Raw genomic sequence first — 14969 nt, 5'->3', positions numbered from 1 at the left:
TAATGTCTTTTCAAAGTTTTCCTTTAATTTTTTTGAGCAGTATACAATATGTTTCTTTCATAATAAATGTGTCTCCCTTCAAAATTGTTTTTATTGTGAGATTATGAAAAACGACAACAAACAAGCCAAAATCAAAATCAAATAAACCAAAAACTTCCAAATAATAACTCAGAACACGGTGCAGTGTTGAAGTGGCGGGAGTGCAGTGTGGCAGCCTTTCTACTCAGCACTGCCCCCGGTGGAATGGAGGGTGTGGCGGCCCATCTCCTACTCAGTACTGCCCCCGGTGGAATGGAGGGTGTGGCGGCCCATCTCCTACTCAGTACTGCCCCCGGTGGAATGGAGGGTGTGGCGGCCCATCTCCTACTCAGTACTGCCCCCGGTGGAATGGAGGGTGTGTCGGCCCTTCTTCTGTGTGACTGAGCTGGCGTTCTTTCCTTTGCCAATACCTCCTGTGTGAATGCGCTGATGGTTTTTGAGAGAGACCTTTTGAGTGAAGCTTTTGCAACACTGAGTGCAGTGGTATGGCCTCTCTCCTGTGTGAATACGCTGATGTTGTTTCAAATTTGCCCCCTGACTAAAACTCTTGTCACACTGAATGCATTGGTACGGCCTCTCTCCTGTGTGAATGCGCTGATGTTGTTTCAAATTTCCCACATAAGTAAAAGTCTTGTCACACTGAGTGCATTGGTACGGCCTCTCTCCTGTGTGAATGCGCTGATGTTGTTTCAAATTTGCCCCCAGATTAAATGTCTTGCCACACTGAGTGCAGTGGTACGGCCTCTCTCCTGTGTGAATTAGCTGGTGTCGTTTCAAATTTCCCACATAAGTAAAAGTCTTGCCACACTGAGTGCAGTGGTACGGCCTCTCTCCTGTGTGAATGCGCTGGTGTAGTTTCAAATGTTCCCCGCAGCTAAAAGTCTTGTCGCACTGAGTGCAGTGGTACGGCCTCTCTCCTGTGTGAATTCGCTGATGTTGTTTCAAATTTGCCCCCTGACTAAAAGTCTTGCCACACTGAGTGCAGTGGTACGGCCTCTCTCCTGTGTGAATGCGCTGGTGTAGTTTCAAATGTTCCCCGCAGCTAAAAGTCTTGTCGCACTGAGTGCAGTGGTACGGCCTCTCTCCTGTGTGAATTCGCTGATGTTGTTTCAAATTTGCCCCCTGACTAAAAGTCTTGCCACACTGAGTGCAGTGGTACGGCCTCTCTCCTGTGTGAATGGACTGGTGTTGTTTCAGCTTACACCTGAGGCGGAAGGCCTTGCCACACTCAGAGCAGGAGTAGCGTTTTGATTTCCTCGACTCAGTGCATGCGCTGGATGGAGAGGGAGATGCATCTCTTCCTGTTTTCCAAAGCAAAACAAGAACAGAGGACACAGTCACGTAAGTAAACATAAACAACCCCCTTTAACTTTATTTCTTGTGATTTGTGGGGATATAAGCCTGCCTACAGATTTGTATCTCTCGTGATATTTTGAAACAGACAAACACAAAAAGCACAATTCATTGTTGTAAAAAAAAAAATCATTAAAGCCATTCTTGTGTTCAACAGCTCAACCAGATAATTTTTAGAACCAAACTACAGTTTTCCTTGCATGTGATGCCATTTCAATGCAAACCAATGACATCAGCATGTTTTCAAGCTATCAACAGCTATACAAACTATAAAGTTTGACCTATTACGACTGCCATATTTTGACATTGAAAGACTGCAATGCAATGATTTTACATACACCCACCCCTGCTGTATTCATACAAGTCATTAGATTCATGAGTGGATTAAGATTGAGGGTAATAAGACCCACCATTTGGGGGGTGGGGTTGTCCCCTGCCACCAAACCTACTCTAATAATTCGATAAAATTGAAAGTGAGAAATCGTTTTATAGGGTTTCTAAGCTCACATAAATCCATTACATTTTATTTCCTCAATTAACCAAATATTCACATTTCTACACATGTCCACTGTATTACTAATACATACTTTGGTAATAAATTAGATGCAGAAAGGGGGGGTAGTTAATTTATGTAGCCTACAAAACAATAATCTTATTTCAAAACATGAATGGCCCTACTTAATTTAACACAATTCTTAGATACAACGTGAAATTCATTTGATTTGAGGTGCAGTGGAGCTAGAAGTTACAAAACGTGTGGATTCCAGTGAACGTTGGCAGTAATGGCAGAGCCATTTAAAATGGATATCCGAAAATGGATTACAAAGGGTATTTCAAAAAGATTTACATCATGTTTACACATGCAAAATGCAACATAAGGTTAGCTGTCTAATATTGTTCGTATTAGATGGGGGTCCTATGTTTCCCATAGGTTCCTATGGTTTTATATTTCTAGGGTACTCTGTTCCTAAGAGTCCTATGTTTCCAGGGTTCTATATTCCTAAGAGTCCTATGTTTCCAAGGTACTATGTTCCTAAGATCTATGTTTCCAAGGTACTATGTTCCTAAGAGTCCTATGTTTCCAGGGTCTGAGGGACATAGGGGACTGGGAATACAGGGACGACTCCTTTACAGGAACAGAGAGAGAGGGGGGGTGTATAAAGTGATGTAATAAACTGCTAGAGTCCGACTTTAAAGTTTGCTGAGGCCTCTTACCAATATCAGACTGTTCTACATCTCTGCTTTAAAGTTTGCTGACGCCTCTTACCAATCTCAGACTGTTCTCCATCTTTGCTTTTCATCTCCTTCTTCTCCTGTCCTTCCTGTGAATTCTTACTGCTCTTGAGAACTGCATCGTTGTTGTTCCCTCTGTTCTCCCCTCGTTGTTCCTGTGTTCTACAGTCCGCCAGCACCACCGATACCCTCTTCAGCTGGACCAGAGACACGTAGTCCGTGGGGGACGGGTCCGATTCTGCACTGAGGACTGGAGACGTGTTTGATTGCTCCTCTTGTCCCTAAAGAACATGAAGGAAGCAAGAAAAAAAAACTTTATATTATGATCTACATAAATATAAAACACACACACACACACACACACACACACACACACACACACACACACACACACACACACACACACACACCAGGGTACCTGGGTCTGTTCGGTTTTAACATCTGCAGCTGAAGAGGTGGCTTGTTCTGCTTAGTACAGGACCTGAGAGAGATTTGTATGCGCTTCATTTAGCGGAGAATATCTCAACTGTTCTAGACTAATATGACCCCATTGAACAACGTGGGATGTGTGCCAAAATCTCTATCCGGGACGAAAGTCCTGAAAATGACCTCAATAGGTGACACTATAGATAACACTATTATTACACTAGAGGTGAATGGGACTTTTTTTTCCCTTTATAGATATCCTCATAAACTTCTACCAGATTAATGTTCATATTAAGAGAAATACTTTTTGTATTACACTTTGTCTAACTTGTTTTTTAAAATATGCAAATGAGGCAATATCTGATTAAATGCGCGTACATACTGTACACTCTTGAAGCAACAGCTTTTCTGAGGTGATCACAATGTTTATCTGACCATGTAGTGTAAGAATTCTGGTTTGATATTTGGGGGTCTAACAGCAAAGCTGAAGAGTTTCGATACGCATAAGCGTTTACTCAATACAGCCAATCAAAATTGACTGCGAAGCCGGCAAACAGGAAGTGAGCTCATATCTCACCAACGCTTTGATATATGAAGTCCAAACATTGGTAAGGGGACTCGTTAACTGATTGTGATGACGCACTAGGAAATTGGCATCGTTTGGACTCTATAGGGGGCGCTGTGATACAGGAAGTAAGCTCGTATCTCAGCAACGCTTTGATGTACGAAGTTCAAACTTGGTATGTGGACTTGGTACCTGATAGTGAGAACGTGCTAGGAAATTGGAATTATTTGGCATCCATAGAGCGGGCTGCGATACAGGAAGTGAGCTCATATCTCAGCAACACTTTGATATACGACGGCCAAACTTGGCACAGGAACATGGTATCTGGTTGTGAGGACGCACAATGTATCTCTGTAACGTTTTGTTGTACGAAGGCCAAACTTGACACGGGACATGGGGTGCCTCTCATTTGGTCTACAGCCTCCCTTCCTTCCTTGATCCTCGTCCTCACAGATCGAGATAAAGAATGATGAGGTGGCAACAATGGGATAGTCTATCCAGTGTTAGTTATAGATCAGTGGGAACGAGCCTGGAGGACTGAGGAGAGAGTTTGAGAGCCACCCATGGTATCTGTTTAAGAGGACGCACTAGGAAATTGGCATCATTTGGCATCCGTAGGAGGCGTTGTGATACAGGAAGTGAGCTCATATCTCAGCAACGCTTTGATGTATGAAGGAATTACAGGGAATTGGCACCTGATTGTGCGGACATGCAAGTTTGTGGCATCATTTGACCTCTAGGGGTGCTGTAATAAAGGAAGTAAGCCAATATTTCAACCATTCTTTATGCAATTGCCGTGAAAATTGCTGTGAGTGCTTGCTCATGCCATGGCAATGCCATTTCTGCAATTTTACTGCTAGACCCCCACATTGCAAGTGTGTTGCAAGGTCAAACTTTCAACTTTTTCTCAACAGAGTCCAGATATGGGGGATGATGATAAGAACTCATTCGGTGATAGAATTTTTACATCTATTTCCTATTTTGCATTTGCAGTACTTGCAGCAATGGATACCAGTTACCTGATAGGGACAGCCATTCTTGTGTGCACACTTGACATGAGCAGAGATCTGGCAAACCTGATATTCCAATCTCAGGGACTAATAAACTGCCCTTTCTCACAAAACCATAAGCATTCTGCATTTAAGACCAAGGTGGTGCATTTAAGACCAAGGTGGTGTATTGTTTTAAGTATGAAAATACTTGGGGGGCGCTGTGGCACAACAGGCTACAGCGCTCATACCACATACGGGTCCAAGTGCCCACGGGGACCCAGGTTCGAGTCCGACCTGCGGTCATTTCCCAATCCCACCCCATCTCTCTCTCCCACTTGTTTCCTGTCTCGCTCTTCACTGTCCTATGAATAAAGGCAAAAAAGCCCAAAAAATATACTTTAAAAAAAAGTATGAAAATACTTACCTAGTGCTCTCTCAAAAGATAATTTTGACTTAATTTAAGATGAGTTAGACTTATTTTTAAGTCTAAGACAAATATACTTACTGGCAGATAATTGTGCTTGTTTAACGACAAATTTACTTATTGCACTGGGAGATAATTTAGCTTGTTTTCAGGGAGAATTGATTAGTTTGATTTTATTAGACAAGCAGCTTTTTGCAGTGTTGTATTTGTAATTCCACACAGCACAACATAGGACATCCTCCTCACACACACATCCACACTGAACATCTACAGAAACACAATTAAAAATATCAAACCAGAATTCTTACAATACATGTTCATTGTAAACATTGTGATCACCTCAGAAAAGCTGTTGCTTCAAGAGTGTATCTACGCATATTTAATGAGATATCGCCTCATTTGCACATTTAATTATTAGAAATGTATGAGGATATCTATAAAGGGGAAAAAAGTCCCACCAAATAATGCCAATTTTCTAGAATGTCCTCACAATCAGGTACCAAGTCCACATACTAAGTTTGAACTTCGTACATCAAAGCGTTACTGAGATACGAGCTTACTTCCTGTATCACAGCGCCCCCTATAGAGTCCAAATGATACCAATTTCCTAGTGCATCATCACAATCAGTTAACGAGTCCCCTTACCAATGTTTGGACTTCATACATCAAAGCGTTGGTGAGATATGAGCTCACTTCCTGTTTGGCGGCTTCGCAGTCAATTTTGATTGGCTATATTGAGTGAACGCTTATGCATATTGAAACTCCAAATATCAAACCAGAATTCTTACATTACATGGTCAGATAAACATTGAGATCACCTCAGAAAAGCTGTTGTGTCAAGAGTGTATGTACGCATATTTAATGAGATATTGCCTCATTTGCATATTTTAAAAAACAAGTTAGACAAAGTGTAATACAAAAAGTGTTTCTCTTAATATGAATATTAATCTGGTAGAAGTTTATGAGGATATCTTTAAAGGGGAAAAAAAGTCCCATTCACCTCTAGTGTAATAATAGTGTGATATATAGTGTCACCTATTGTGGTCATTTTCAGGACTTTCGTCCCGGATAGAGATTTTGGCACACATCCCATGTTGTTCAGAGGGGTCATATTAGTTAAGAACAGTTGAGATATTCTCCGCTAAATGAAGCGCATACAAATCTCTCTCAGGTCCTAGACTAGCTCTGGGTTCAGCCCTCGCTACAGGAGAAAACAGAACAAATCTATTCATTCAACAGACAAGTAATGAACACATCTCTACCAACAAATAACAAATACCACCAACGTGGTGGTGAGACAATAAAGAATATCTTTCCATCTCTGATTGGCTATGACTCAGAGACCCAACCCTACTCTACCTCTGATTGGCTATTTAGCCCTGGTGGACACTGACTGTGTGTGTGTACCAGAGAGAGAGAGAGAGAGAGAGAGAGAGAGAGAGAGAGAGAGAGAGAGAGAGAGTGAAAGAAAGAAAGAAAGAGTAACTGTGTGTGTGTGTGTGTGTGTGTGTGTGTGTGTGTGTGTGTGTGTGTGTGTGTGTGTGTGTGTGTGTGTGTGTGTGTGTGTGTGTGTGACCTTTCCCATGATCATTTACCATATGAACTGCACTCCTCATATCCATGAACAGCGTTTTCCGGAAGCTTCTGATCGTCAGACGACACCAGCGGAATCTGATCATCAGACAAAACCGGCGGAATCTGACCATCATACGACACCGGCGGAATCTGATCGTCAGACATGACCGGCAGAATCTGACCATCAGACGACACCGGCAGAATCTGACCATCAGACGACTTCAGCTGCTCTGACCAGGCCAGTGGCTCCTCAGCTGCCGTCAGCTGATCTGATTGGAGAGGAGAGCTGAGACTCCTGATTTGCTGAAAAACACATAACAGGCGTTAGAATATACGCCTTTCACATCTAGTCGATTAGACTAGAGTTTAGACCGGGCCGAAAAAATCAAGCCCGACCCTACCCGAGCCCGAGCCCGGCCCGGCCCGGCCCGACACATTTACTGTAATAACGAGCCCGAGACCGATTTAAACCCGACAATTTTTTAATACGTGAGCCACTATAATTGACGTTCTAACTACAATTCCGAGTTGTTTAACTACATACATTTGTTTAGAATTATCTTAATGAATAATGCAACAAAAACCAAGCATGTAAACTGTGTTGTTTGTTTATTCTAGGCTACACTGTAGCCTATAGGCCCGTACAGCTGAGCAGTGAGATGCGTGTAAACTGTGTTGTTTGTTTATTCTAGGCTACACTGTAGCCTATAGGCCCGTACAGCTGAGCAGTGTGATGCGTGTAAACTGTGTTGTTTGTTTATTCTAGGCTACACTGTAGCCTATAGGCCCGTACAGCTGAGCAGTGTGATGCGTGCGAGTGGAGGAAACGCAGCGCATGACACGTGTTGCATTCTGTAACTTGTGCAACTTTGTACACATTTCTATGGAAGCACATGTGTTCCAAAATACAAATGAGAATGCATTCTGCAATATGCAATTCTAAAAGACATTACCTTATGCAATTGCTAATTCATTATGCAATTTAATATTACAATTTGCAATTGTGACAATGCAATCATCAAATCAATATGATTTATTTTGGTTAAAAATTTGAATAAACATGGATTGAAATGCATTTCCTTGAATTTCCCCTTGGGGATCAATAAAGTATCTATCTATCTATCTATCTATCTATCTATCTATCTATCATTTCATTTTGCCATGGTACTTTAGTCTCAAAATTCAAATGGCAATTCATTTTACATATTTTTTATTTTCTTAAATTGTTTTTTGAAAATGTGTTCTAAAAAATATTGAAAACATTTTGAATATTTTTTGGCAAAAACTGTGCGTTCATCTTACCTGGATCTGGATTTCCCAAACATGTGGTCTCTCCTTCACATCCTGATCACTGCTGGGGGGGGGGGGCTGTTAGTGATGTTAACTAGAAACGCTTAATGTCTTTTATACTTTAAGATTTCTGTGTGTGTGTGTGTGTGTGTAAGCGTGCACGCGTACGTGAGTGTGTGTATGTGTGTGTGTGTGTGTGTGTGTGGGGATGAGTACCTATTGCAGTCTTGCAGCTGTTGACGCAGGTCTCTTGGGTCATTATTCGGCAAAACCACAGTCTACACACACACACACACACACACACACACACACACACACACACACTCAAACACGATTAACTACATTAATTACACCTACACATCAATTATACAAATTTACCAATATATTTTTCACACACACACACACACACACACACACAGAAAACTGGTTGGCCTGTTTCAGTGAGTTGTGTTTCTCCTCCATACACACACACACACACACACACACACACACACACACACACACCTGGTTGGCCTGTGTCAGTGAGTGGTCCTTCTCCTCCAGGAGTTTCTGCAGTTCATCAATCTTCAGCTTTAGCTGCTTGTTTGACTCCACCTGCTCTGTTAGGCTCCGCCCAGTCTCCGCCTCCTTCTCCTCCAAACGACGAATCAACATGCAGAGCTCCTGGTTCTTAACCACTGCGTGCTGATAATAGCAGAGACACACACACACGCACACACGCACGCACGCACGCACACACACACTTACCGTAGTTCATCAGAGTTCTGCAGATTTCGATGATGAGTCGGGAGAATTAACGATCAACTATCGATTCATGATAAATATTTTGATATTATATTATTCAAGGGGTAGTCTACATAGTTTGAGTTATGGCCGTGTTGTAGGCCTACTTCGCTTAAGACAAAGGTGTCTGCTAAATAGCATAACCATAATCATACACGTCATTGTAGTGTTTGCAGGAACTAAGTCACGTTTTAAATTAAAATGGTCCCACGCTACACTTCACCGTGACCTCTTCATGATTACTACTGACAACAAAACAGAAACTTGCAGGTAACTGAAAACAGCGTCAAGCATTTCCCCCGGCTGGTAAAATGTTTAATTGCTGCCACGCAGTGAAATGAATGTCATTGTTTCAAGACTCCCACTACGCAACACAACCTACAATAGTTTAACCCAGAGCCATAGATAGAGAGAGTTGCGACACTCTTTGATGTTGCCGCCACGATCAAAAGTTCCAAAAAAACCTGTGCTGAATGGCTGAATCACAGGAGGGTGGGATGTACTTCTGATGCTGGAAGGTGTAATCAATTAACTCATTGACTACTGACCAAGAGATTGGCTGTAAACAGTTCCAAAAGCCCCATAACGAGGATAGCCTGGAAAAAGCGCTGCCATTTTTTCCTATGGAGGTCTATGAGAGTGTCGCCACTCTGTTTTATCTACCGCTCTGGTTTAACCGATAACAAATGTATGTAACCGACAAAATTCTTAATGATCAGTCCTCGATCATCGATTAATTATGCCCATCCCTATTGCGTACCCCACCATCCGACACATAAAAACACATTCTATCGACGTATTCCAGGCATTATGTTTAAAGGTAAACTATGCAACATTTTGAGTTAATCAATTTGTTTCATACTGTTATATATGATTAAATGAGTCATTACTGATCGAACCATGTTTTTTTTTCAGCCGCCCTAGTGGTCTGTAGTAGTAGAACCACGCTTGCAATTTCAGGAGCCCTCGGGCACGCACCCATAGTCTAGGAAGTCTCATGTGAAGTTTCCATCATGCTCATGAAAACGCACTAAGGCAGACTGACCGATTGAGGAGTTTTGTAAAATATAAACGCTAAAGCTGTAGGGAAGCTCTGCAGAGAAATATGGAAGTATAAAACGAGCAAAAACGAAAAGCGAAAGCAAAACCAGCGATGAAATCGCCAATCCTGCATAGTTTCCCTTTAATAAGCTGCCTACCATGGAGTTCACAAATGACATCCTTTAATTTCATGTTTCCATATCATTATGACCTGATTCAAAATTATTCATTTTGTTCATGAATTAATTACAAAAGATTAAAAAGTTCATTTTAACACCTATCTGCCATAACGCTTTTCATCTCGTGTACCCCCTAGAAGCAGCTTGCATACCACAGTGGTATCTCAAAGTTCAAATTCTACCTGTAATGCTTGGTTGTGTCTGCGTGTGTGTGTGTGTGTTTGTGAGTGTGCTTGTGTGTCTTACCTGTAATGCTTGTGTAATGCATTGGGTGGCCTTCTCCAGGTCGAGGCAAGCTTGCTTGTGTGGATTCACCTCGTTCATCTACACACACATAAGTATTACAAAACAAGCCAAAACCTCCAACACCACAAAAATACCATCACAACATCAAACAATTAAGATTTGACAAGCAGTCTGGTGTTAATCAAGCTAGACTGGAAGTCACCGTGCCCTGAAAATCAAAGACTAATGGTGAATAAAGAATATTTTCGGTTAGCCATGACTGACTGACTGACACAGACTGGTATAGTCAGAAGATGCGGGTGTTGTGTGCCACCTGGATTCACCACCTTGAGTGTGCCTACCACAGCAGCAGGAGTTGTCTACACATTCACAATCCACACATGTTGTTTTAGACGGAACTGAATTATAGTTCATAACATTTCAGCTACCCGGACAAAAGACATGCATATTTTGCATTCATATACATGCGAGTATCTATCCTAGTGTATGTGATCATCTATCTTAAGTGTTTGCTCAGCCCTTGTTTTAAAACAACTGGTGGTCATTTGCTGAAGTTCCCTTGAGCAAGGCACCTAACCCCTCACTGCTCCCCGAGTCCCCCTGGTTGGGCAGGAAGCTCACTGCTCTGGGTTGTGTTATTCACCTCACTGTGTGTTCACTATGTGCTGTGTGTTCACTAATTTGGTTAAATTGGGTTAAATGCAGAGAACTGAATTTCCCTCACGGGATCAAAAAAGTAGGCTATATAGGCCTATTCTTCTTATTCATTTTTGAATGTTAATCATCAACTCATCAACTACTGTAGCATATAATCACAGCATAACGTTCTAAAAACGGTTAGCCTACTGTAACTTTTATTCCTGGCTTGTGCCTTATTGTCAGCTCCACAGTGGCGGATCTGGAGATTTTGCCTTGGGGTGGCAAAGGAGTGGCATGAGGTTCCAGCAGGGGGGGGGGGGGCGGTTGTCGATGCAGCAATTTATGCATACAGTGTTGCCAGATTGGGCGGGTGAAGGCGGGGTGATTGGGCGGAAATCAGTCAACCCAATCTGGCAACACTGTATGCATATTGGAGAAATCATTTTTACTTAGATTCAATAAAGACTCACAATCAAGTTGTCATGTTGTCGAGTATTATATGTATTGAGCCATAGTACCATCCAGAGTAAACACTGAATTTGTGTTGAATGTGTACTTAAACTTCAGACGTTCACCAATAAATGTTTGCCAATGGATTTAGGCCAGACTCTCTATTTCATTGTGATTTTAAAATTCATATTTTCCTGTGAAATGCTCAGGTTAATCACAGTTGAAAACATGTGAAGTAGTAGGCTATTTCAGGAGTCTGTTGAGGAACAGTTCTTTTTTCAAGATTTCACACTATTTAGATCTTTTTATTAGAAAACATCTCCAAGTAGGCCACCTGTTAATCTTTCTATGAAGAGATTTGAACTTTAGACTATAGAGTAATCTAAATTGCTCTTTTAAGGATATCCAGTGAATATTAGGCTACAATATGGCAATCAAATACTAAGTAGGCCTACAAATTTTAGTCAGTCTTGTTGAAAAAACTGTTAGCATCACTTGTATTGAATGTTTACAGATACACTTACACTTACATAACAATACTCTCACTCACACGCACACACTTACATTTCGTCCTACATTAGTCAAACTTTATACCTGCCTCTTTAATTCAGCTGTCTGCTTTAAGCCTCAAAATATTGTAAACAAAGTAGCATAGTTGGCTAGCTTATCATAGTCTACTGGTTGGACTGTTCAGTCTCGCCCACTTTAAGTTTCAAGGTAGGCTAATACTGTTCAGTCTCCCCCACTTTAAGTTTCAAGGTAGGCTAATACTTTTTCTCCTTGGGACAGGCCTTTTGGAGTTGGAAAACATAGATGATCAGTCAACTTGAATGCAAGAGTTTTAATCAAATTTGTACAGTAGGCTAGGCTATGTTAATGATGCTAACCGAATTTTATTATAATTTAGCTAGTAGTCTTCTATGCTTCATTTCACATTGAATGTTTTATTTGGATTAATGCGCATGTCGAGGGGCGTGTGTCCATTGAGCGCGCACGAGAGAGAGGGAGAGTGAAGGCCCCGGTACAGTTCACGCACCCGACTTGTCGTGCGACATGTTGACGTCACGGGGAACGTTGTAACCATGTATACTTGCGCGTGGTAGTCGCGACACAATTTGCAGTATTCTCCTGAACGGAGGCACGGTATCCATTGACGTTAATAATGGCAGTAGCAACTAGCTTCTTTGCTGATATTTCAGACTTAGCTTGCACAACTGAAGGATTAGCCTACCATCTCGTTTATGAGATGAGCTTGTGTAATCTCCCTAAATGGAAAGATATATATATTTTTTTAGGTCTAGCAGATATCCTTTGGTTGAAAATAAATCTCTTCCTTACCTTTTGCTGGAATACTTATGTGCCTCGGTCCTAGTCATTTCCCCCTAATATCCTCCTGTTGCAACTCTCACTGGTAACTTCGTTAACTTATCCAACGTAGTTCACGACTGTAAACAAATCAGTCATCCAAACGGCAACTCTCGCTGCAGCCTAGCCAAGTTAACTTCCCACTTTTCAAACTTACTATTATTCAAACTTCATGACTACAGTCGTTTTTAAAATGAATGGGCTTATTTAAGATGTTGGATAGGCTATATGATAATGCCTGAATGTGGTTTATGTGGTTGATGACTGTATAAGGACACTGGCTCCGTGAGCTTGGCTTCAATCTCTTCCTAGTTGTCGTGCGAGGTTGGCGCGCGCGGCTGATAAAAAATGTTCAGTGTCCGACAGGTCGGCGCGCGGCTGAAATGTGGCTTGCGACACAGGAAATTACGTCATTTTGACGTCACATTGTCGCGCGACAGGTCGGGTGCGTCGAGTATACTTCTAGCATGAGAGAAAGAGGGCAAAGGAGGTTACTTACTTCTATAGGCTACTGTCTACAAGTCTACAATGAATACTATTGAAAGAAATGTTTGCTTTCACCTGAGCAAGGAGATGACTGTATCGGTCTGATCGGTCTAGAGGCTATCTATCTATCGGATTGAAACAATTTTGACGCAACTGTTGACTCCGTGGATATAGGCTACGTCTCTTCAGGCAGATGCAGTTCAGTGCGTCTTTGGGAGAAACCATTTCGGAGGGGTGGGAGGGTATTTTAAAGAACCACAATGACTGCTAGAAAGCGGGTGAGGGCTGTGTTTCTGTGGACAGATCATTGAATTTCGAAAATGCGATCTAATAAATAAAATAGGGTGGCAACTGGGGTGCAAGATATTTTTACAGGGGCAGCTCCCCCCCCCTAGAACCGCCACTGCAGCTCCACAGTTATCCTATGTATATCCTCCTTTTGTTATTGCTTTTTTGTAAGATATTACGCTACCTGTGAAGCACTTTGGGCCAACGGCTGTTGTTTAAAATGTGCTATATAAATAAAGTGACTTGACTTGACATATGGTTATACAAATAATAACGTTTCTTTCATTATTTGTAAAAACGTAAGGGGAACTTCCTTTGCTTCATTACTCAAAAGTTCTCTAAACGTTATTAGAAGGTTAGGCTACTGGAAAAACTAACCACAGGAGAACGATAGGCTAGCGTTACTAGAACGTTATGTGCTTGCTGGGAATGTAGCCTATTTGCGACTCCTACCTTCTCTATGTAGCAACTCTCGTAGCCTCCCTAGTCGAACCTTATTGCATGTCGTCGCCTAGCTGAACTAGTGATGGGACATATCGACGAGGCACCGACGCACTCCCACGAAGCAAATTGTTTCGATCTTCTTCTTCTTTAGATTTTATTGGCGGTTGACATCCAACTGCATTACCGCCACCAACTGTTGATTGGGTGTGGAGCTGTTGGGGGTTGATTGGGGGGGGGGGCTATGTGTAGATTCCAGCCTGATGGTTTGACAGTTGAAAATGAAAGTACATTTCCTAGTGAGGTTTACATATCCAAGTGACATTTTCTAACAAGATGGTTCTTTCAGTGTGATATGATGGACATTCTAACAAGACATGCTCTACAGTTTCTCTCTGATTATGATTGCATGATGTGCATGGACAAGTGTTAAGGTCTCCCTATTATGCTGAGAGTCCACTTTTGGCATGTAACCGAGGGGGAGTAATTGGCAATGCCACTGTGCAGCTATGAGATATTCTAGACTGACCTAATCTCTCAGCCTCGTTATTACCTAGGCTACCCATCCAAAGCTATTAAAATGTCTACGCCCATGCTCCCAACATTTGTCTAAAACTGACTTGGCTGGATGGTCCGGTTTGTGTCGCTGTGAAGTTGACCAATATGTCATACTTAACTGAAGACGCCACAATGATAATTGACTTGGCTGGATGGTCCGGTTTGTGTCCCTGTGAAGTTGACCAGTGTGTCATACTTAACTGAAGACGCCACAATTATAACGGCATTTCTCCAACCTCCACCTGTAACGCTGGAACTGGAGATGTCTTAACACTAGAAGCGCCAAGCGCCGGTCATTTGACCGCTGACGCGTATTCCTAGAAGCGCCGTGTGGGTTTGACCTAGATATACCTAGAACTGCCGGGCTGCGGTCATTTGACCGCAGCGATTACAAAAAAAAAAAAATCTTTTCACTCGATTAAATTCCAGGACCCTACGTTCACGACTTTTCCTAAATACGCCTGTTTGGTCACCCAGAATTTTTACATGATCGAAAGCACACCGGTACAAGCTAGTTTAGAGCTATTTTGCGCTCATTATGTGACAACACTATGGCTATGTCTCATTCCGCCCACTTCTACCCTTCGACCACTTAG

At 42.0% G+C, this 14969-nt stretch overlaps 1 protein-coding gene across 1 annotated transcript; it reads right to left on the bottom strand.

Annotated features, from left to right (window-relative positions):
• Positions 1–259: 259 nt before the first annotated feature.
• LOC134081769 (zinc finger protein 135-like) lies at positions 260–3127 on the bottom strand. Its single transcript, XM_062537586.1, has 3 exons — positions 3044–3127; positions 2660–2906; positions 260–1340 (listed from the first exon to the last, which is right to left on the bottom strand). Exons 2-3 carry the CDS (start codon positions 2691–2693, stop codon positions 364–366), a joined length of 1011 nt encoding a protein of 336 aa, XP_062393570.1. The 5' UTR covers positions 2694–2906; positions 3044–3127; the 3' UTR covers positions 260–363.
• Between the last annotated feature and the right edge of the window lie 11842 nt (positions 3128–14969).

This window comes from Sardina pilchardus, chromosome 1, assembly GCF_963854185.1.
Source record: "Sardina pilchardus chromosome 1, fSarPil1.1, whole genome shotgun sequence".
NCBI classification, from domain to species: domain Eukaryota; kingdom Metazoa; phylum Chordata; class Actinopteri; order Clupeiformes; family Clupeidae; genus Sardina; species Sardina pilchardus.
Note: the sequence above shows the minus strand (reverse complement) of the source record. Positions and strands in the feature narration are given on the sequence as shown.

What these genes read in the sequence shown, in the direction of transcription:
- LOC134081769 (XM_062537586.1), bottom strand. Translation starts at nt 2,693, where the DNA reads ATGAAAAGCAAAGATGGAGAACAGTCTGAGATTG. An exon ending in TGGAGAACAGTCTGAGATTG is followed by an intron (nt 1,341 to 2,659) that starts GTAAGAGGCGTC and finishes TTTGGAAAACAG; the next exon opens with GAAGAGATGCATCTCCCTCT.